At 32.7% G+C, this 25208-nt stretch overlaps 3 protein-coding genes across 3 annotated transcripts; 2 read left to right on the top strand and 1 right to left on the bottom strand.

The window, feature by feature from the left end:
- The first annotated feature begins 1026 nt into the window (after window positions 1–1026).
- On the top strand, window positions 1027–1932 carry LOC123896281. The gene is made up of 3 exons (XM_045946691.1): window positions 1027–1342; window positions 1466–1621; window positions 1712–1932. Exons 1-3 carry the CDS (start codon window positions 1027–1029, stop codon window positions 1930–1932), a joined length of 693 nt encoding a protein of 230 aa, XP_045802647.1.
- Window positions 1933–10161: 8229 nt separating this feature from the next.
- Window positions 10162–10458, top strand: LOC123896279 (putative F-box protein At3g16210). The gene has a single exon (XM_045946690.1). The coding sequence runs from the start codon at window positions 10162–10164 to the stop codon at window positions 10456–10458; it is 297 nt and encodes a 98-aa protein (XP_045802646.1).
- Window positions 10459–15811: 5353 nt separating this feature from the next.
- On the bottom strand, window positions 15812–19628 carry LOC123896817 (heterogeneous nuclear ribonucleoprotein 1-like). Its single transcript, XM_045947201.1, has 4 exons — window positions 19346–19628; window positions 18575–18797; window positions 16845–18057; window positions 15812–16338 (listed from the first exon to the last, which is right to left on the bottom strand). The coding sequence occupies exons 2-4, from the start codon at window positions 18788–18790 to the stop codon at window positions 16325–16327; spliced, it is 1443 nt and encodes a 480-aa protein (XP_045803157.1). The 5' UTR covers window positions 18791–18797; window positions 19346–19628; the 3' UTR covers window positions 15812–16324.
- Between the last annotated feature and the right edge of the window lie 5580 nt (window positions 19629–25208).

The raw sequence follows: 25208 nt of genomic DNA, 5'->3' as shown, positions 1-25208 counted from the left end.
TACCGTAAAAAATATGGATTTCTTTTTACCGTCAAAAATAAAATATGGATAGTCAATTTTTGTATCTATATCTATAACAACATAAAAATGATACATGAGTTTGGACTGACTTTTTCTTAATACCTATTTTACCCTCACTTACTTGGTTGGTTATACAGTTACCATTGGAGTGAACTTTTAATATTGTCAATTTTGTTAAGAATTGATAATTCATCTTGAATTTAGTTTGTTAAATGTTTGAATAAGAGTTAGTTACAACCAACTTGTTAGTTAAAAGTTTGTTAGTAACTAACTAGGTTAGTTAGAGAATTGGTTAGGCCTAGGGATAAGCTTGCTTGTTATACAAGTTTCCCTATAAATGCAATGAATTTAATTTATATGCACCGTCGGTGTAAAGTTATTTTGCACATGCGTCCAATAATATACCGACACATCATGTATGGTAATTAAAAACACATGATGTGTCACATTCATTAAATGATGTGGCAATGCGTCATTGGATGTATGTGTAAAAAAAAATTACACCGACGGTGCACAACAATTAAACTCAAATGCAATTAGTGCATTCATTTGTAATTACTTTTTTGTGGCCCAATAAGGAAGAATAAAATTCTCTATTTCCCTAAGTTTCATATTCAGTTCTTAATCAATTTCATCAAGAAAGGTTTTTCATCTTGTATAACACTGTTTTGCAAAACTGTGTGTGCTCAAGCTCAAGACAGTGTGCCTATGAGTTTGCCTGCAACTTGTGCGCGCCTGTGCCTGCAATACCAAGCCTGCTGAGCCTGCTGAGCCTGCAGCTTGTGTAGGTGAACCAAGCCAATCTTTGCTTCTGCTGCGCCAACAATTGGCATCAAGAGTCTGGTTCAATCACAGGAACAAGAGTGAATTGTGAAGGAATCAAGTGGAGAAACACAAAGTGAGTTGTGTAGATTGATTTCTTGAAGATTCAAGATGAATACCCAAGGTTTTGGTACAAACATTCTGATTCTTGATGGAAAGAATTGGGATAAATGGAGTGCAGTGATGAAGTCCTTATTTGGAGCACAAGAGTGTCTTGAGGTTGTAGTGAATGAATACGATGAGTTGGGAGCAAATCCAACTAATGATCAGAGAAACACATACAAAGAAAACAAGAAAAAAGACAGCAAAGCTTTGTTCTATATCCAACAGAATTGTGATGCACAACATTTTGAAAAGATTTCAAAATCAACTAAGTCCAAAAAAGCTTGGGATATACTTGAAGGTTACCATGATGGTGGAACCAAGGTCAAGAAGGTGAAATTGCAGGCCTTTAGGAGGCAATACGAGTCTATGGTGATGGAAGAAGATCAAAAAGTAAGTGATTTCTTCTCAAAACTTCTTGCACTTGTTCATCAAATGCAAAATTGTGGAGAGACTGTCACTGATGAAATGGTAGTAGAGAAAGTGCTCAGATCCTTAACTCCAAACTTTGATAATGTAGTAATAGCTATAGAGTATGTGAAAGATACAGCTACTATGAAAATTGAGGAATTACAAAGTGCTTTAGAAGCACATGAGATTAAAGTACTCAGTAGAGGTTCAGAAAAGAAAGATCAACAAGCCTTGCAAGCTCAGACCAACAAGAAAGAAGATAATGGCAAGAATTACAAAAAGAAAGGCAAAGATAAACCAAAGTGGCTTAAAGATCAGAGTTCAAAAACTGATGACAAAGCTGAATCTTCTAAAGGAGGAGATTTTGTCAAAAGTAAAAACAAGAAGAAGAACTTTGACAAAAGCAAGGTGAAATGCTACAATTGTGAGAAGCCTGGCCATTTTGCAGATGAATGTTGGTACAAGAAAGATCAACAAGAGGCCAATGTAGCAGAAGAAAGTGATGTTAAGTCAGTCTTGATGATGGCTACCATAGGAGATGAATGTGAGAAAAATGAAGAGTGGTTTCTTGATTAAGGGTGCTCAAACCATATGACACCACATAGAGAATGGTTAACCAATTTTGATGCAAGCAAAAGATCTAGTATAAAGTTAGCAGATGGTAGAAAACTTGCTGCTGAAGGTATTGGTAACATAGTGATCAATAGCAAGAAGGGAGGCAAAGTGATCATCTCTGAAGTGTTATATGTCCCTGGTATGAATTGCAATCTACTCAGTTTAGGTCAATTGGTGCAAAGAGGGTTCTATGTGAGCATGGAGGACAATGCACTGATGCTATTTGACAAAATGAAGAACTTGGTTTTGATGTGCAGCTTGTCAAACAACAGAACCTACAGGTGTAAAATCTCAAGTGTAGATATGATGTGCATGTCTACCACAGTGATTGATGAGATTGAAGCACTTTGGCACAAGAGGTATGGACACTTGAACTATAGAAGTCTCAGTGATTTAAATTCTAAGGAATTGGTATATGGTTTGCCTAAGTTCAAGACAAAGAAGTCCATATGTGAAATATGTGTGAAGAGTAAGCATAGTAGAAAACCCTTTGTAGCTGAAATGCCTAAGAGAGCTAGTTCTGTATTGCAAGTTATTCATAGTGACATCTGTGGTCCATTTGAAGTTGCTTCATTAGGGGGAAGCAAGTATTTCATTACATTTGTTGATGAATATAGCATAATGATCTGGTTATACACTTTGAAGTTAAAGAGTGAAGCTTTAGAAGTGTTCAAGAAGTTTAAAGTCTTAATTGAAAAAGAAAGTGAGAAATCAATTAAGATCTTAAGAACAGATGGTGGTGGAGAGTATACCTCAAGAGAATTTGAGAACTTCTGTACTAATCAAGGCATTACACATGAAGTTACCGCTCCATACACACCACAACACAATGGACTAGCTGAAAGAAGAAACAGAACATTGTTAGATATGGCAAGAAGCATGATTAAGCAGAAGAATTTGCCACACAAGTTCTGGGGTGAAGCAGTACTTACTGCAGCCTACATTCTGAACAAATGTCCTACAAAGAAGCTGAAAGTTGTGCTAGAGGAAGCTTGGTGTGGGAGGAAGCCAAGTGTGAAACACCTCAAGATTTTTGGTTCATTATGCTATAAGCATGTACCAGATGCTATAAGAACCAAACTTGAAGATAAAAGTGAAATAATGATACTTATAGGGTATCATCCAACTAGTGCCTACAAGCTATACAATCCAGTTACTCAGAAGGTTCACATTAGCAGGGATGTAATTGTTAATGAAGAAGAGAAATGGAAATGGGAGAAAGAACCAGTGTATAGCAGTGAATTACAGTCAACCTTCATCTATCCAAGTTCAAGTGATGAATCTGATGGAGGTGATGAAGGAGAGCCAGCTGCTGAAAGTATTCAGAATCAAGGTACAGAAAGTGATGGTAATATGAATTTATCAAGTGATGATGATGATAGAATTCATATGATTGCAAGAACTCAGAGAACCAAACATGTACCAGCTAGATTGAATGACTGTGAAGTTACTCAAGACAATGCAGTGAATGATGAGGATGATCTCATTCACTTTGCATTACTAGCTAATTCTGAACCATTGAACTACAAAGATGCTTTGAAAAGTAATGTATGGAAGAAGGCAATGGAAGAAGAGCTTAAGTCAATTGAGAAAAAATCAGACTTGGAAGCTAGTTAACTTGCCAGACAAGAAAAAGAAAATCGATGTGAAGTGGGTGTTCAAAGTGAAATTGAACCCTGATGGCACAATTTCAAAGCATAAAGCAAGGTTAGTTGCTAGAGGATTCTTACAGAAACATGGAATTGACTACAATGAAGTGTTTGCACCAGTTGCTAGAATTGAAACTGTGAGGTTGGTTGTAGCATTGGCCTGTAAGAACAAATGGAGCCTGTACCATCTGGATGTGAAATCAGCATTTCTGAATGGTCCACTTGATGAGGAGGTGTATGTGTCACAGCCTCCAGGTTTTGAAATAAAAGGGAAGGAATCAATGGTGTATAAGCTGTATAAGGCACTATATGGCTTGAAACAGGCTCCTAGAGCAATGAACAAAAGGATTGATGACTTTCTGATTCAGATAGGGTTTAAAAAATGTGCTGCTGAGTTTGGTGTATATGTACATTGTCCTAAAGATGAAGATATTGTCATAATCTGCTTGTATGTTGATGATTTGCTCATAACTGGAAGTAGAATTGCAGAAATTGCAAAAGTGAAAGATAAGCTCAAAAGTGAATTTGAAATGTCTGATCTTGGTGAACTTTCATTCTTTCTGGGAATGGAATTTATGAGAAGAGAAGATGGTATAGTAATGCACCAGCAGAAGTACATTGGTGAATTACTTGAAAAATTTGAAATGGAAAGCTGCAATCCATTGTCAAATCCATCAGAGACAAACACAAAAATTGATGAGTGCTCAGATGAAGAGAAGGTTGATCCAACTGTGTTTAGGCAAATAGTTGGCTCATTGAGGTATGTGTGCAACAGTAGGCCTGATATATGCTATGCTGTGAGTGTTATCAGCAGGTTTATGCATGATCCAAGGAAGTCACACATGATAGCTGCTAAGAGAATCCTCAGATATCTTAAAGGTACTTTGGAAGTTGGTTTGCTATTCCCTATTGGTACAAACAGTGCAGGAAGTACTTTGATAGGGTATTCTGATAGTGATTGGTGTGGAGACATAACTGATAGGAGGATCACATCAGGGTATGTTTTCAAGTTTAATAATGCTGCAATATCTTGGTGTACAAAGAAACAAGCTGTGACTGCTCTCTCATCTTGTGAAGTTGAGTATATAGCAGGCACATTTGCAGCATGTCAAGCAATTTGGTTGAATTCAGTGATGATAGAAATCAAGTGTGAACCAGTGAAGCCTCTAATCCTAAGGATTGATAACAAGTCTGCTATAAGCCTTGCTAAAAATCCAATCTCACATGGCAGGAGTAAGCATATTGCTACCAGGTTTCATTTCATTAGAGAACAAGTGACAAATGGAATGATTGAAGTGCAGTACTGTCCAACTGAGGTACAACTTGCAGATGGTTTTACAAAGGCTGTGAAACTTGACAGGTTTGAGTTTTTAAGGAGGAGCTTAGGTCTGGTTGTTTGCAATTCAAGCATGAATTAAGGAGGAGTGTTAAGAATTGATAATTCATCTTGAATTTAGTTTGTTAGATGTTTGAATAAGAGTTAGTTACAACCAACTTGTTAGTTAAAAGTTTGTTAGTAACTAACTAGGTTAGTTAGGGAATTGGTTAGGCCTAGGGATAAGCTTGCTTGTTATACAAGTTTCCCTATAAATGCAATTAGTGCATTCATTTGTAATTACTTTTTTGTGGCTCAATAAGGTGTTGGAACAAAATTGATTTAAAAATGTTTGCCCCTAAATCTATAAAGGTTTTGATGATAACAAAGTATTAATAAACAATTGGAAGGACTAAAAATTTATTTTAAGTGCGCAGATATAAGCATCAGGTAAGCTCTGAGTGAACCTCAGAGGATGTGAATTCAGAAGTTCACAAGCGCTCAGAAGATGTTAGACTTCAGAAGTTACAACGTTCAGAGGATGAAGTCTTCAGAACTTCTTGACTGACTACTAGCTTCATCAAAGTCTGAAGATCTCTTTGAAAGCTGTGAAGATTCCTTTTGCTAGTCAACTCTTCTACCAATGAAGAAAAGGACCTTTCAAGCCTGATCAGTTCAGCTACTCTCGTTTTGTCTGTCCTTACTTGAGAACGTGGGTTTTCAGTTTTGTTAGCTGAATAAGGAAAGTCCACTCTGCAGTAGTCAAAGTAACTGAAACTCTTTCTTAGTTTTGGATACAACCAAACTGCATCAAGACAGACTGCTTGAAGACAAAAGATTATCAACTCCAACGGCTCCTTTTGCAACGACTCTTTTCTAGTGGTATATATACTAGAAGATTCAGCTACAACACATATACAATTATCAAGAATTGAACGTGCGCTGAACAAACTCTGAATTCTGTGTATACAAGCTCTGAACCTCTTATCAAGTGTTTTTGCACTTTAGTCAAATACTCTGTACTCTTTGTATTTGCTCTCTTTAGGTTCATCTAAGAGCATTTGTATATTGTTATATACTTTTCTATTACTTGAGGAAACTTAAGCTTGTGTGCTTAAGTGTGAAGTCTTAAGCTTGTGTGCTTGAGCATTGTTGAGAAGTCTCTTGCTTGTGTGCTTGAGCAGGTGTAATCTTGTGTGATTATAGTGAACTCCCTTGGAAGTGCAAGGGGACTGGACTACTCTCGTTTTGTGAGAGGAACCAGTATAAACTGCTTGTGTGATTTCTCTCTCTCTCTCTTGTTTTTATTTGTGTTATTTATCCGCTGCTAACGTAGTTGAGTTAAGAACTTGAAAAAGTTTTAACTTAGCTAAAACACAATTCAACCCCCCCCCCCCCTTCTTGTGTTTTCACACCTTCATAAGGAAGAATAAAATTCTCTATTTCCCTAAGTTTCATATTCAGTTCTTAATCAATTTCATCAAGAAATGTTTTTCATCTTGTATAACACAGTTTTGCAAAACTGTGTGTGCTCAAGCTCAAGACAGTGTGCCTATGAGCTTGCCTGCAACTTGTGCGCGCCTGTGCCTGCAATACCAAGCCTGCTGAGCCTGCAGCTTGTGTAGGTGAACCAAGCCAATCTTTGCTTCTGCTGCGCCAACAAATTTTACCCTTCAAAAACTTCCATGACCACACTTATGTACAATATCTTATACACAGTTCTTACTGTGCTAGATACATGGAGGTGGTTATTATTATTTAAAAACAGTTTTATTTTTAATTAAAAAAAAATACAAAAAACTACATTTTTGTAAGATGAACAGGAAAAACTGCACCTAAAGCAATGCATATAAGTTTTGTCAAAACTTCCATTCATCTAGAGCTATCAAAACGGGCGGCCCGTCCCATTTCGGGCCGGCTCGGTCGGGCTTCATCGGACCGGGCTAAAAAGCCCGGATAAAAATGGGCCACCAAAATTAGTGCCCGAGTCCGGCCCGGTACGGGTTGTCGGGCTTTCGGGCCGGCCCGATTTATTTTTTATTTTACTTTTAGTGTTCAAACTCAACATTATAAATAAGATCAATAATTCTCGCGCGCTCTGTTTTTAGTCATCCGTTACTTATATTATACATATATGTTATATATTACACATTTATATTATATTATATATATATATATATATATATATATATATATATATATATATATATATATATATATATATATATATATATAAAATAATTTTCGTGCGCCGTATTTTTACTCATCCAATATTTACAAGTTTTTCACGCGCCCTATTTTTACTCATCTGCTGCGTATGAGTTTCTCACGCTCTATTTTTATTCATCTGCTACTTACGAGTTTCTCGCGCGTCGCACGAGAAACTCGTAGGTAACGGATGAGTAAAAATATGTCGCACGAGAAACTCGTAAGTAGCCATTAGCCAATGAGTAAAAATAGGGCGAGCGAGATACTCGTAGGTAGCGGATGAGTAAAAATAAGTAGCACAAGAAACTCGTAAGTAGCGGATGAGTAAAAATGAGGCGCGAGAAACTCATATGTAATAGATGAGTAAAAATGGGGGGCGCAAGAAACTTGTTGGTAGCAGATGAGTAAAAATAGAGCGCGTGAGAATGATTGATCCTATATTAATGTATAATATAAATATATGGTTTTTAGGTACATTTTTTTGCCATAAAGTTTTCTAGACAACAAAATTTAATACAAAAAAAAACAAATAGTTCTTTAGTTTTTCGCGCGCCCTATTTTTACTCATCTGCTGCCTATGAGTTTCTCGCGCTCTATTTTTATTCATCTGCTACTGACGAGTTTCTCGCGCGTCGCACGAGAAACTCGTAGGTAACGGATGAGTAAAAATATGTCGCACGAGAAACTCGTAAGTAGCCAATGAGTAAAAATAGGACGCGCGAGATACTCGTATGTAGCGGATGAGTAAAAATAAGTAGCACAAGAAACTCGTAAGTAGCGGATGAGTAAAAATGAGGCGCGAGAAACTCATATGTAATAGATGAGTAAAAATGGGGGGCGCAAGAAACTTGTTGGTAGCAGATGAGTAAAAATAGAGCGCGTGAGAATGATTGATCCTATATTAATGTATAATATAAATATATGGTTTTTAGGTACATTTTTTTGCCATAAAGTTTTCTAGACAACAAAATTTAATACAAAAAAAAACAAATAGTTCTTTAGTTTTTCGCGCGCCCTATTTTTACTCATCTGCTGCCTATGAGTTTCTCGCGCTCTATTTTTATTCATCTGCTACTGACGAGTTTCTCGCGCGTCGCACGAGAAACTCGTAGGTAACGGATGAGTAAAAATATGTCGCACGAGAAACTCGTAAGTAGCCAATGAGTAAAAATAGGGCGCGCGAGATACTCGTATGTAGCGGATGAGTAAAAATAAGTAGCACAAGAAACTCGTAAGTAGCGGATGAGTAAAAATGAGGCGCGAGAAACTCATATGTAATAGATGAGTAAAAATGGGGGGCGCAAGAAACTTGTTGGTAGCAGATGAGTAAAAATAGAGTGCGTGAGAATGATTGATCCTATATTAATGTATAATATAAATATATGGTTTTTAGGTACATTTTTTTGCCATAAAGTTTTCTAGACAACAAAATTTAATACAAAAAAAAAAAACAAATAGTTCTTTAGTTTTTTTTTTTTTAGAAATTTCTTTAGTTATTTATAATGTTGAGTTTAAGCTTTAAAAAAATAAAAAACCACGCAGCCGAAAAGCCCGACAACTCGTATCGGGCCGAGCTCGGGCACTAAATATTGTAGTCCGTTTTTATCCGGGCTTTTTAGCCCAGTCCGACAAAGTCCGAACCCAACTGGGCCGACCCGCCTATTTTGGCAGCTCTAGATGTAGGGATGATAATTTGACTTATATCCAATGGGTACCCACAAAAATGAATGGGTATGGGTATTGATACCTTATTACCATAGTACCTTATTACACATTTTTAATAAAAATGATTATTTAAATGTAATGTGAATATCTCAACAAAAATATGAATTTTAGCACGAAATTAGTCATAATTTTATTTATAATTTTCAATTATAAACATTAAAAACTTTGGAGTTTTTTAAATTTTATAAAATAATATGATACTTTAGAATTGAGTGATTTATTTTTAGCAAAAGTTCGGGTAACAAGTACATGTATGAGTACTTAGAGCATCAACAATGAAGCTTCTCAAATTTGAGTATTTAATTGTGTCTTATGTACACATCACTCATTTATTATTTTTTAATAATTGTACTTAATAAATACTCAATCCCTCCAACAACCCAGCACCTCTTAAAAAGTTCTTAATGTGTCTCACTAATAACTTTATATCTCATTAATAATAGTTTTACACGATCGTCCAATAAATAACCATCATTTTGCCATGTCATGTCAAGAAAGTGGGGTGATGTGGCGGAAAACATGGTTGGTATTAGTCGACAGTGTAAAATTATTTTACACCGTCGGTGTAAAGTTATTTTGCACATGCGTCCAATAATATACCGACACATCATGTATCGTAATTAAAAACACATGATGTGTCACATTCATTAAATGATGTGGCAACGCGTAATTGGATGTATGTGTAAAAAAAATTACACCGACGGTTCACAACAATTAAACTCTTATTGAAAAAAGGGTGTCAAAATATTTGTTCAAATAAAATTATTTTGCACCGTCGGTGCATATCAATTAATTTTTTGAGATTCAAATATCATCGCTCTAATTGCTTTTTTTTTTTGGTACATTCTAATTGCTCTTTGTTAAGTGAAGAATTCTAACAGTTTTGGTAAACTTTGATTATTATTAATTTCATTTGTCTATTTTTTTATTTTTTATAAGCATTTCATTTGTCTGTTAAATCTATAAAGCGATTTGAATGTGTATGTAAGTCATGGTATTAATAACTCTTGTTTCATTATATAGATTATAGAGTAATTATTTCTTAACAAAGGATCGTTCTTATGACAATACATCTTTCTTACTACATCAAACTTTCAAATTAGCTTGGAATTATAAATATGAGTTGTATTATGTCAAAAAAATAAATATGAGTTGTATGTTGTTTCTGGTGAGAGGTTGGAGAATAAAGTCAAACTAGATTGGCCTAATCCGTTTTCTATGAATGAAATAGATTTTGATATTTTAGGGCCTAGTAGTATTCATGGAATTTTTTGTTTGGTGCATGAATTAAGAATGGATGCTATATTGTGGAATCCATATACCAAAGAATTTAAGGTCATTCCTCATAACCCTTTGTATTACTACGACCCTTATAAGAATTTTGATGTTGATTTTCTTAGATTTGGTTATGACCCTGTCAAAGATGACTATAAAGTGTTACGCCATGGGAAATTATCGACCAACTGTTTAATATGGGAGATATATAGTCTAAGAAATAACTCTTGGAGAAAACTTGATGTTTATATGCATCATAATCATCATTTTCGATACAGGAATCAAGTGAACATGGATGGAGTTTCTCACTGGTAGTCTGAAAGTGAAATATCTAATGAAGAATATATGTTGTCATTTGACTGGAGCAATGAGATTTTCCTTACAACTCCTATACCGTCATACATGATGAATCACAATATTGATTTGCAACTATTAAATGGGTCTATTGCTTTGATCTCAAATCACATAAAGATGGCTACAATACACATTTCAATTTTGGGTGAACTTGGTGTAAAAGAATCATGGACTAAAATCTTCATCATAGGGCCCTTAATTCGCCCTGGGGCTTTCATTGGAGTGGGAAAGAAGGGTGATATGTTCTTCCAAGATAAAGACGGAGGATTATTTTTGCTCGATTTAAATACCCAAATGATTAAAGACCTTGGTAGTTTCGACAAAAAAGATGATCAATTTGCTTGGAATAATAAGATAGTAACTTATAATTCTTCCATGCGAGAGTTGCATATAAGATGATATATCTTTGGTAAGTATGGGTTTGGAGGGGAACACAGACTCACAGAATTGGTGCAACCAAAGGCTTTCATGTCTTTCTTCCTAGTGGTTGTTCCAAAACCTTCATGTGATGGTGTTTTTGTCCAAAACTATATAGTTCAATTGAAGCATTTTTAATAATGATCTTTTTATGTATTTTACTTATGGGAAGCATTTTGTTTAATGTGATACATATAATATAAAAATGTTTACTGTTCTTTTTTGCAATATATTATATTAATTCATTCAGATTGCAAAGTTGAATAATTCTTGGTTTTTATATGACATCAATTTGTGTCTAGTAAATAAACAATTGATTTATTTTTTGGTTTATAATTATCTGGTCCCAGGGGAATAAATAATTGATTTACAATCTAAAGTAATTTTTATTTTGCTTGCTTTTATACGCAAGTTCTTCAAAGAATGGTTTGGTTAATTTTCGAACTAGTATAATACCTGTTTTGATTCGGAGTCAGTTCTGACGTCAATTGGTTTCAGCCTCGCAGTTGTGGGGATGAACTGTGCTCCTCCCAACCAAGTTCAGTATTAATCATCACAAAATCAACTAACGATTGGTGCCGCGATTTTTTTATGGTAGAGCGATATTATCGTAAATAGAAATAATGATTAGTGTTACAATTCATAATTTAATTTCAATTTACACTGTTTATTTTAAGATAATGCAACGAGTGGAACATATAAGATTGATAGCCCCTGATGAGGGTTGGATTCGAATTAATATGGATGGAGCATCAAGAGAAAATTTAATAGCAGGTTGTGGTGGTGTTTTGAGGGGAAATCATGACGAGTGTATATGTGGTTTTTCTAAATATTTGGGAACATGTAGTGCGAATGTAGCGAATTGTGGGGAGTATTTGAAAGCTTAAAGTTAGCAAGAGTTAGAGGATTCCTTAAAGGAAAATTCTATGGTGCATTTCAAATTTGGACTTCATTGATACATTTTATAATCTGGCCAATGAGAAAACAGTGTTGACTCAATCAATGACACTTTGAACTATATGGTACGAGTTCAGATCCACTCAATTACTTTATCCTTCTTTTCCTCCAGTTTTTTGATGGATGAATGACACGTGGCAGTTGAATTTTTCAACGCATGAGATTAACAACACCAAGTTTTGAAAGTCACAGATAAACAACCTCTCCTTTGTAATTTTAGATTGTAATTTTAGGTTTCAATTTTATCATTTTATGTAATCTTCCCCTTTGGTTATGTTGAATGTTCTGCATTTTTTTTGTGCAGAAAACAAAAATCTTGTATCTGTGTTATAATAAAGAGCGTGATTCTTTTTTATTATTACTGTTTTTCCCTGGATCGATGAGATTTTTATCTATTATTTATATGTCATCCCTTTAATTAGATAAGTTTTGTTAGGTAGTTTTCATTTCAATTTGCAGGTTGCAGGTTCAAATCATATAAATTCAATTTGCAGTTTGATGGGTAATCTATGGAAAACTGTGGTTAGGCCTTCAAACTGTGTTGCCGTCAACCTGTGTTACTCCTTTGAAGATTCTGCAATTTTTTATGCAGAAAACAATTGTTTTCTTTGGCTTGTTGTTATAATAACGAAAATTCCTCATATCTCATGCACAATTGTTATTACAAAGAGAAGTATCTGCTAACACTGCTAAGTTTCATTTGAATTGCCAATTTCTGCATAAAAAATGCAGAAGATAGATTCTATATTGTGAACCATATGCTAAGTTCATTTTGGTTCCAATTTGGTTCTCTTTTATCTATTATTTGCATATGTTCAATCAAAAGTCGATATAGCATAAACAAAAATCTGCATTAACAAGGAATGCGAGTTGCAAGGAGATGATAGTGGTGAATGATTAGCAAAGAGTTTACATGTTTCTTTCAATTTTTTTCTTTTTTAACCTGAACCGTTGATTTGTTTTATTGCCACATGTCACAGATCTAGGCAACTAATGGAGGAAAAGGAGGATATACTAATGGAGCTGATCTCAACTCATATGGTACATACCACTTATATGGTATTTACCATGTATCTTTATATCTATTAATATTGCAACTAAATCTCTACTATAATAAAAGTTAAAAAATTACCCCAATTGTTATTGTGAAAATCAATTAAAACAACATTATTGTTCTATTCAAACAAATGGCTTCTTCCATTCCTAATAAAAAAAAAACTCTTCTTCTTCCATCATAACAAATGGCTTCTTCCATTTCTTTACAAATAAATCAAAAGAATATTTCGTCATCCTCATTCTAATGATTGAATTTGATTTATTAAAGAAAGTTCGTGATGTAGATCTAATATTCCAACTAATTGATGAAAAAAACAAACGTAAAATAAAGTTACAAAAAATAATAGATATGAGTTCGTTATGACTTAATAGATCTGAATTTGAAGTTGCAAATTAAGAACGAACATACCACTTCATCAACAAATCAAATGCAACAACTTTGTTTTCATTAGATGTCTAACAATAAACGAGATCTGCCTAATATTTGTTTTCATGAGATGTCTAACAATAAACCTAGCTATGGTTGTATACCAATAATTGGATACTCCAAAGTGGAGGGGTGAGTACTATTATTTCGATCACTAGTTAATTGAAGATCTGTGATGATTGCTTGAGATTTCAGATTTCGTTGGTTAACTTTAATAACGATTCCTATTCTTTTTATGTTTATATATATATATTTCACTTAATGAGGGATTAATGTGCAATAAATAAAAAATTTATAGAGTTTACCATGGACTTGCGCTGATGTGACAGTAAGTTGATATTCCTATTGGTCAATTAAAGGGACTGCACCAAAAAATAGTCTAAAACAGGAATGCACCGTAGAAGCTCCCTTCTCTAAATTAGAGTTGCATGTTGATTCACAAGTGATACGTAACAACGCTTTTGACATCATCTGGCGGATCGCTAGATGGAAGGAGTCTAGTTCAACATATTCAAAAGCTTTTGACTTTTGATTGAGAAGTTGTTATAAGGCACATGTATCGTGAAGCTAACTGTGTTGCAGACGCGTTGGATAACGTGGCATGTGATAATAGTAGCGAGTTTATAGCTTATGATAGTTGTCCTTTTATAGTTAAAAATTGTTTTCAAGCTGATTTCCTTGGAGTTTCTACTCCTCGATTGCTAGTATTGTAATCTCTTTTCTCTTGAAAAAATATGATACATAGAGGAATATAGTAAAACTTACTTCATTCTTGCTATTGGCACAAAAAGCACATTCTTCTCAGAAACATTGCATACAATTCCACAACGAGAAATTTGGGGCCATTGTATGTGCGGTTTGGTTTGGTTTTGAAAACTTAATCTGAAATCTGATCCGAGCGATTTTTAAAAAGGTCATCAAAATGCATACAATAATTTTTTATTTTGGGCGGTTTTCAATTTTTTGAATCTGCTTGTGGTTTTAACTTAGATTGGTTTAGATTTGAACACCCCTAAGTTGTTAAATCAATTATTTAAAAAAAAAGTTGTTAAATGAATTAATATATATAAAATTATGTATTCATATGTTTTAAAGAGAAATTTTATTTTGAATGCTTTCCTCTTATCATTTAAAAAAAAAACTTTGAGTTAAAAGAAACCAATTTAAAAAAACTAAAGCTTGTTAAATTTTATTTTAAAACTCTTCTTTTTTTTGGTCAACAAATACTTTTATTTGAGATGGAACAAAGAAGAGTTTGATGGGCCTACCTCTGTTGTATTGTATGTGTGACCCCCCTCAAACATTCTTCAAACATCACATTGCACTCAATCACTTGCTCCATTACATGTCTACTCTTTTTTAATAAACCGTACAACTGTTTTTAATTAAATATAAAAGGGAAAAACACATGATGGGTACATTGGTGTTATAACTTAGAACTTATGCTTAAGGTACAAAATAAAATTAAATAGTAATGGCCATTAAAAATGTAATGTAAGGTTTATTATTTGATTTAAAGAAGCTTTCATTTCTTAAATATAGAGGGAAAAAGAAAGTGAGATAGGAATTTCCTATCTAAAACTAAATATAATTTTCAATAGAGCATTGCTATAAATCCCGAAAGAAGTTATCTCAATTGGATCAAGAAAAGCTTTTAACCAATCAAACTTCTTGGCCGGAAAATGTGGGAGATCATTGCTCATGAGTATGGGAGATAATGAGAGTAAGTAAATAGACGTTGATGACATTTCGCGAGGTTGGCTTTCGCTATAATTAGTACTTTCGCTATAATTAGTAATTTCCTTTTCAACAATGATGGAATCATTTCATTTTCTAAAATATATAACAAATTCAAAATTTTGTTCCTATAGAAATGGCATCTTTAATCAATTTCAAAGACACTCTAAACGGATAGGAATATAATTACACTAATATTAGTAATTACTATTAGCCTTTTTATTTGAAAATACTACTTATTGAAGTTCTAAAGTTGTGTATAATTTCTTAAAACAATCTTTTTGTTTGTATTAGTGTGAAAGTCAATAACCTCTCAAAGTGTTGATATAATCATACAAATAGAAAAACAAAGAGAGAATAGAGATGTCAATTTACAACCAGAGGCAGAAAATAAAATCTTCCCTGAAGATAGTTCAGGGACGAGGGTAGGGATGATGTCCCCCATCCTCGGGAATATTACAAGAATATCTTCATATATTATATTTATGTGTGTGTACTAAAAGATTCATCGATGAGTTTACATTTTTCACTCACAATTCATCGATAACATCAACTTTATTTTTATTGTTTTAACTTTAGAATTTAGAATGATATGATGAACACAAATTGTTGAAACATCAGCACTAGATGAATCATATCATATAATTCATAAATAAATGAAGCATATACTATAGCAAAAGAAGAAAACATTGTATTGTGTAGAAGATGAATCAGCTAACATTTTATGGAACCTAAATCAACATTCCAATGATAATATCATGTATCTTTTACAGATTCAAAGAAATCAAAACACAGAAGAGGAAATAATGAAAAGATACCAGCAAAGACTAGAAATATTGTCCGACAACTCTACTCGTCGAAAGAGGAATTAATGAAGAACAGTTTGAAAAAGAAAAAAAATAACAAAAGAAAATAAAAGGGAGAAGGTCTTCTTCTTTTGTGTATTACTTTTTCATGAATGGTGTGCATCATTTTGTGACAAACTCCATTATATAACCAACCTGATTAAAAGTCTCAAAATCCGAAAGAAAACCTATAATATTTCACACTCAACCCTTATAGTAAAATCCCTTGTAAGTTTGTGTATTTGCAAAGTTATTCAACATAGCCAAACCAATTGGCTCTAACGAAATTTTAGAAGCATCAAAGTATCTCGAACGAAGAAGATTTATGCTTTTCACATTCATTCACCTCATCGAAACACGAACTAGCATCATCCATCGCATAACCTTCCTAAGCAGCAATTCCTGAAGTAAAATATGTTCAAAAATACATTAATACAAGCTAGCTTTGTATCATCATACATATACTTAAGCATACAAAATAATCATATGGAAAATGATAACATGGCAAGTTCTATATCTTAGCTTATACGTTGCACTTGAAAAGTTCAAGATCGTGAACTTAACTTTTATGGATTTTCAATATGAAGCACATGCTCACATACACAATCAACTACAACTCAAATTATAATTATAACATGGCTAGTTAATTCGCGAGTAACTTGTGTATCCGCACTTCACACACACTACTATTCTTGGCTAGACTCTAAGGGACACAACAGTAATCAGCATATGAATATAAAACAAAAATCTGGAACTTTTATTACAATATTGACATCAAGTTTTGAACCTTAATCAAGTATAAATCTAAACATGAATCAACTTGGCTATAGCCAAGGTACACATGAAAACCTAAACAATGAAAAGCTTTTTAAATTTTCAAATGATAATAAAAAAGAAATGTGTTCTACCTCTGTTTGATTGTCTATTAGCAACAGCATAAGCTCCAATGTGATTGCCACTAGAGCTTTTGCGCATTAAATCCGAAACAGCATTTTCAAGGCCAAAACTAAGAGAACCGGAATCCTCTAGTTCTGAAGTTGTTGATCTCCAAGTATGGTCTTGATAAAATGGTCCAGCTTCATAAGTATTTTTGTATGCCTCACCATAATTACCATTTGAGAAAGCGTATGATGAATCTGATTCAACAATGCTTTCATTGCTTTTTCCATAACCTACTGCTTTTGACCCTAAAATCACATCTCCAAGCCTATAATTAAGACTGCTCTTACCATATCCAGAGCCGATAGTTCCAGCTTGATTAGTAGTACCCCCAACAGAAGTACTCCAAAGTGATCCGATATTACCGAAAGAACCCAAACTTGAATTTTCACTTCCGTAACCCACAAAAGCATCAGAGCTTGCAGGGTTATTAGCATAGTTAAGATTACCATTACTCCACAAACTCTGATTTGTTGAACTTATGGCTGAATTGTTGCCAGCATTGGAACCAACATACCCTATGGCATTATTGTACCTGCTCGGACTTGCACCGTATGGAGAGTTCAATACACGTCCCGTGACAAAGTTAGACATAAAGTTTTCATTATCATTTTGGCTCAATGGTGTCTCAAAGTTGAGTCCTGTCCCGTAACTTGGACTAAAAAGAGTATATCCACTACGACCAACATTAGCAGGACTCAATCTACCGTCTAATCTAAGTCCATGTCCTCCAATGAGGCTTGGACTATATCCCTGAGTGAAACCATTAGAAAAACTACCAACTCTACTCATAGTACCGTAACTAAATCCACCTAGCTGGCCTCTACTTGGACCTGGAGATAATTCCTTCGGCACAGCCCTCTTAACCTCAACCATTTTACCGTTAAGTTCGTGAAAAGTTTTGTGCAACACTTTCTCGACTGCTTCCTCAGAATCATATGTGATGAATCCAAAACCTCTAGGCCGTTGAGTGTTATGGTCATACATCACAACAACATCAGTAATTGTTCCAAATTGATCAAAGTAACTCTTAAAATCACTCTCAGTAACTGTCGATGCTAAACCTCCGACAAATATCTTCTTTGTGCGTATAGGAGTAGGACCAGGCGATCCATGACTGCTGCTGTTGCTTCTGCTAAACACATTCTGATCATCTCTAGGAACAGCTTTTTTTGCTTCAACCTGCATGTCATATCGATGACAATATAATTCAATTTAACAATATCATAGACGGAATTATAAATAAGCAAGTCACTATAGAAATCCATGATAGAGACACACAAAAATAATGTAGCAGATCAGATTTTTTTACATGACAATGATATTCATCAGGTGTTGCATATTGCATTAATATTTCAGGCATCAAAATTATCTGTCTCATACATATTTTTTCTATAGCCAGTGCAATTATGCGATTCATGCCAACTACCCTTTACAATTGCTTCAATGATTCAAGACCTTTAAACTAACATTGTCATGAACATGTTATGATAAATCTCATTCACATATTTAATGCTCAATTGTATCTTGAAAGAAAATCAAAACTTCAAAAACTAATCAGATTTCTTTGCACACCAATATCGTATGTGCAATTTTCACAATATTGAAAGACGGTAAATTGTAATTCACTTTTGTCGCATAAAGAAAGTGATACACACAACAACAAAGACAAATTGAGCACGGAGACGAGAAAACTCACAGTTCTACCATCTATGACATGTTTTTCCATAACAACTCGTTCGGCAACAGAAGGATCAGAAAAAACAACAAATCCAAAACCACGGGCACGTCCGGTTGTACGATCCTTCATAATCACAGCTTCAACTACATCTCCAAAGTTCTGGAAATACGATCTGAGTCGATCTTCATTTGTGTCCCAGGAAATCCCTCCAATGAATAGCTTCCCAGGGTCCATTTCCACTCTGCACTTCCACACAATCCAATCAAAATTCAATCTCTAACCATAATAATTTACATCCACGAAATAAAATCTTAAAAAATTGCATAATTCTTTTCCAACAAATCAATAACAAAAGTAGAAACACATCGGATCCAAATTCCAATCAGTCACTCATATTCATATTCATACAACAATCTCCAAACAAACACAAAACCTCGTATCCATGCTCTATCTAGCTAAAAAACAACCTTAAATTCATCAAAACAACCTTAAACTCATTAAAACAACCTTAAATTCATCAAAACAACAATCATCAAACATAAAACATGGTAATGCTGATTAAACAACAAAAAAATAAAATCAAAACATGCAACCCAACTAAATCTATGTTTTTTCAGACAACTTTACAAAAAACGATGATGTTTGTCTTACGTTAAAACAATTCACAAAAAAATAAAAACTTTATTCATTGGGTTTGTTTGATGGATCCTTATTGGATCAACCCAGAATTCAAAATCAAAAAAAGAATCAAACTTGACATGAGTCATTGGATTAAGAGAGAAAGTTTACCAAATGAAGACAAACCCAGATGAGAAAATTGAAGAAATCTAAGATCTGAGAGAAAGCATAACAAGGAGAGAGAGGGCAATAGGCCCTCAAAAAAATTTCCTCTTAGTTTCTTTGTTTTCTCTTACAAACAACAATTACCGTTGATTGAATCAGATAAATATATATATAATGGATGAAATGAATGAATGAGTGAATGAAAGTTTTGTGTATCACACACAGCAAGAGATATATGAATGAGAAAAAGGGAATTTGTATCACCTTATATATAATTTTTTTAATTTTTTTAATAAATTTTTATTTTTAATATATATTTATAGAGAGAGAGGTTTGTCATCAACATCTATCTATCTATCCTCTTATGCAAGAAATACCAAAGGGTAGGAAGATGGTGACTACCCATTAGCCATTTGCCCAAGTTTGAATTTGTTGAAAGAAAAAATAAAGAAAAATGTTTTACTTTTTTTTTAAAAAAATAAATTTGTTTTTAAATTTTTAAGAAAAAGATTGATAATCTTGCTCAACCTATTGTTTTGTGATTTTGTGAAAATAATAATTTATTTTAAAAAACTAATATTTGGACATTGTGAGAGAATTTCTCACTCGTGTCCGAATAATAATAAGTTCAATATAAAGTATTTACTTCATGCTATATTCAATATAAAGTATTTACGTCATGCGTTTGATGTTAATTTCACGATATACTAATATTCATTTATTATATTAATTTATTTTAAAATACTAATATTTGGACATTGTGAGAGAATTTCTCACTCGTGTCAATCAATCGGTGTTATATATATATATATATATATATATATATATATATATATAGAAGATTTTGACACATTGATTTTTTTGGTACTAAAACACATTGATTTTTGGTCAAGTAATTTAGAGGTTGGAATTTTATTTTTTAAGGTGAAATAGTTGGAGTATTATGGTTCGAACCCTGATTCTTGCATTTTACATGCAAGGTCAAGTAATTTAGAGGTTAAAATTTTATTTTTTAAGGTGAAATAGTTTGAGTACCATGGTTCGAACCTTGATTCTTGCATTTTACATGCAGTGTTTCTATCAACTGAGTTATGCTCGCATAAACAAATTTAAACTTTTTTTTACACATGGATAAATTTATGCGGAATACCTTTAATGTATACTTTTTAGTTTTTATCAATAATAACTATAATATAATTTTTTGTAGTCTTTATTATTATTATTATTATTATTATTATTATTATTATTATTATTTTGGTAACAAGTCTTTATTATTATTTAATCTTAATTATTGTTGTCCATCTCTTTGATCATTAGTGTAATTTTCATGGAGGTTCACTTTTAAATACAAATTCATTTTTTTTTATACTTTTTAACACAAATTCTAGTTTTAGCTCTCCAACATAAAGGGTGTAGATTGGAGCTAAAAATTAAGCTTGAACAAAAGAGAAAAAAAATAGTAATAACACAATTAATTATTAATATTGGCCATTAAAAAAATCTCCAATATAAAAATCAAATATAGTCAATGTATGAAGCATTTCAAATGTATGGTGAAAATTAATAATAATCCTAATTTTTTAAAACAATCAAAATTTTGGGTCAAAATCTAAAAGCTTAAGTCTTCCAAATTATAGCACAATGTTATTGCTTATGCAAATATTATTCCATAAAAAGTCAGCGTTTATAGTCCACTTTATTCATGTCTCAAAATGCTGCTAATTAGGTAGTATTTGATTGAAAATAAAGTAGAGATTAATTCTACTACCATTGCTTGAGTTCAAAGAAACCCAAAATCAGATGAAATAGAATATGGTGATGATAAGCAATGTTACTTGGTTAATTGGTAATTGACGCTGAATTTAGTAGAGAGAAAGTACGATTCCTTACAACTGCGATGAGTTGAAACCATTTTGATGTCAGAATTGACTTCCAAACCAGATTAGATAGAGAATACCATAGTTCGATCTTCTGTAATTACGATTGAAGAGGCTGAAGCCACTTGATATCAAAACTAATCTCAAGACAGTTCAGTAGACCGAATAATTAATGTGTGGAAAAAAAGGTATGGTGATGATATAATATGATGTAATATGTTTGTTAAAAAAAAAATGTAATATGATGAACAACAAGTAGATCATATGGTAAATTGGACTATTTTGATTTTGAGAAATGGCCATAGAATTTTGAGGTGAACCGGCAAAATCAAGCAACAAGTTGGAATGGGCAAAAAATATTAATATAAAATATGAGTGGTTGCTGTACAACAACATCTTTCTATCAACTTTCAATTATAAAATTAAAAATTAAATTTAAAAAAAGTAAGGTTATGTGCGAATGACAGAAGGGATTGCTTGTGTACCCACTCATCCAAAGAATAAACAGGTATAAGAGGAAAATAAATACATTTTATGTATAATGCATGTGCATAATCTTATTGCTTTATTCCCCATAAAATGAAGAAAATTTGTGTTCATAAGTTGAAGCCAAAAGCGGTAGATAAATTTAGAGGTTTAAAATAAATTTTATAGTGAGCCTTTTGTAAAAATTATACTAAGCTTAAAAAAATAAATTAAATTTTGTTAAGTATGAAATTTGAATCTAGGTCATAGAAGATGAGACTCTTATCCTAACCAAATGTGTTATCTAAATATCTATTAATATTTTTTCATATTATATATTTTAATCTTAAAATAACTTTTTTGGAGACATTTTTTTAGTTATAAATATTAAGGCCTAAAGTCATTGATTTGGTCGCTTGGCCTTTGAATCGGTCTTTGTTGTAACTCAACTGATAATGTCAATATTGTTAGATTAAATATTTGTACTTAAAATTTTTTGCTTTGCAAATTGACGGCAAGTTTTTTTTTTTTTTGTGTTATCCTTTAGGTTAAGTTCGACCGCGATGTAAGTAAAGTTTAACCAATAATTATTTATTTTCATAAGAATCGAACTGGAATTCTTCTGAACAATTCGTCATAGAATGAGCTCATTATCTATTTGAGTTGAATATCTTGATTTGATGACAATCGACAAGTTTTCTACTCACCTTTGTACGGTATTTGTTTATTTTCATTTCTAGTTATATGCATTAAATTAACATTTGTATAATTTTGCATTAAAAAAACTAGCACTAATCTCAACTATTGGTGCAAGTGATCATGAGAATGGTTAAAGGTAAATTTTGAATTTCTAAGAAAATATGAATAGATGAAAAACTGAAATTTTATTCACTCTATAAATGATTACATGGTCTTGGTATTTATAGTATTGGCTTAACACTTAAAATTTGTTATAATTGACTTAGTTAACTAACTAATTGAATCCATTCTAACTAACAATTAGTTATAACACCTAACATTTATATCTCATAGTTTGAATTAATTAATGCAACAAATACTCCTTACTTCAAACTCTCAAAATCACATAACTCCAAATTCTCTTATGAGCTTTGACAAACTGAGCTGACTTGTCAGTATATATGTCAACAATTTGATTTGTAGTATAGCAGTCTAACACTGCCAGCTTCCCTTATTCACATGTTATTTGATGAAATCGAACTGAATCTTCATGTGTTCAGGTTCTGCGGAAAGTATGGTCGCACGGATGAAATTGTAAAGGATTGACGGAAGGGCACCACCTGGAATGGAGCGTGCAGCTTAATTTGACTCAACACAGAAAAACTTATCAGGTCCAGACATATAGTAAGGAATATCGGACTACAAGAGCTCTTTCTTGAATCTTTATGTGTTTGCTCATTTCTTGACTTCTCCATAGACACCATACTCAACTGAGCACTTTTTAAATCCATGCTCCATTAAGAAGCATTATCCTGTTGTTTAAGATTCCATGAAAAAGTAGGGATAAAGCATGAAGAAGACAATGGTTGCATTATATTTATATATCTTCTAGAAAACCTTAAAATGCAATGTTGTCATTACCAAATTTATACTGTGATAACCAAAATACATTGCACATAGCAGCCAATCTCATTTTATCTGTTGGTATGGTTATACAATAATTCATAAAAATTTGCACATACATCTTTTAATGTCACTTTAATTAAATAATTTTTTTTTCATTTTCAACTATTATTTTTAAAAAAGTTTCATTATTCATTCAATTTATATGTTTATAAATTTGAAAAATAATTATGTTGGTAAGACCAAATCTGTAAGAGAGAAAATATGGATAAATTCCCATATAATCCGGACTTTATTAAATCAGATTTTAAAATGAGAACTATCTCCACTTATAAACACGTTTTCCAACCATATCACTCGAAGACAAGGAATTTGGACTGTAGTCATGCAGTCAATGAAGATTTTGCCGTCCGATTAAGATCAGACGGTCCCGATGTAAAGTAGTCATACAGTCTGATTATATCTTCTCTATATCTGGACCGTCTGATCTTAACTGGATGGCCAGATCTTCCATGACTACATGATTTTATGCAGTTTTGACTGCATGCAATCCGGAACCTATAAGAGATGCTTATCCAATAGAAACTCTCCATATTAATAATGTTATCATATAGTGCACCAATAGTTGGTAAGGTAATAGAAAAAATTATTTCTATCTTATATTATTTTTATCCCTTTTTAATGTTGTAGCCATTCGGTTATTTCCAAATAGAAAAGTACTATGCTATTTGGTATAATTTTTGCTTCCACAAAAACATGGATGAAATAAAGGATAGTGTACTAGTGGCATGAAAGACAAGTAATCCTTTTGCCTAACGTGTTTTGGTTGAGGAGGGTGAGTAAGGTTGGTTCTATATGGTGATTGGTGATTGATGACCGGTGAAAGATGCAATGTATATACTTTCTCATAGTTGTTAAAATCTTAATTCAGCAAAAATGAAGTAGCTATAATCTTAATCTACACCCTTCATCACATAAAGGGACAAAGAGGTTCCTTTCAAGGCTCGTGTATATGTTTATGTGAGTAAGGTTTGGATTATTTTGGGGCTTGGCCCCTTTATTTCAACAAAAAAAAAACGGTTTGGATTTTTTTTTTTAAATTGGTTTCTTTTTTAATTTAATTTCTATATACCGTTAGTGTAAATTTTTTTTACACGTACAACCAATAAATATAACATGTTATGTATTTTTAAACACGAAATATTATGCATTAATATATTATTAGATGCATGTGTAAAATAATTTGACAATTCTAGGGAAACAAATTCTGCTTAGTCACATTTTGTGCAGTCAAGTTGCAATCAGTGGCTCTCAACAGTTTGATCAAATTCATATGGCTTAAATTTTAATGCAGTTTAGTCTTATAAAACATATAAAAAAATTGTAAACAAATATAAAAATCTCAACTTTAAAATCTGAATCATCCGATTAAGATCGAGCGACTGTAATTGCTCCGAATGCATGCATGTATTCAGTGGTGTTTATGGCACCCAATCCACATCCCACTTATAGTGTATATAAATTAGTTTTTTTTTTTTTAGTTTATTAGAGATTTTTGTATAATTGAAATTCTCACGTGCCATGTAATAATGTGGATGGGGTCAATTGTCTCATATTGATGCCAACTTTGTGATAACATTGGTCCTTAGTCTAGGCATATGAATTTTAGCCAAATTTAATAGTATGACTAAAGTTGTAGTTAGAGATGTAGTTATATAATATAGGATAAATGATTGGAAACAGCCATAAGCCAACTATGATGACAATGCTCCCATTATCTCTTATGCAAAAGTTGGAGATAATTAACATTGTGCATAGCTAAATGATCAATGATGTTTAAACAAAAAAACAAGCATGATCCGTTTTAATTATTTTATTTGCAAATTTGTTTGTGTCAATATTTTGTTGTTGCAATTTAGTATCTTTTTCTCTTAGTAAATCACCTT

The sequence above is a fragment of the Trifolium pratense genome, linkage group LG7 (genome assembly GCF_020283565.1).
Source record: "Trifolium pratense cultivar HEN17-A07 linkage group LG7, ARS_RC_1.1, whole genome shotgun sequence".
In the NCBI taxonomy this organism is placed as follows: domain Eukaryota; kingdom Viridiplantae; phylum Streptophyta; class Magnoliopsida; order Fabales; family Fabaceae; genus Trifolium; species Trifolium pratense.
Note: the sequence above shows the minus strand (reverse complement) of the source record. Positions and strands in the feature narration are given on the sequence as shown.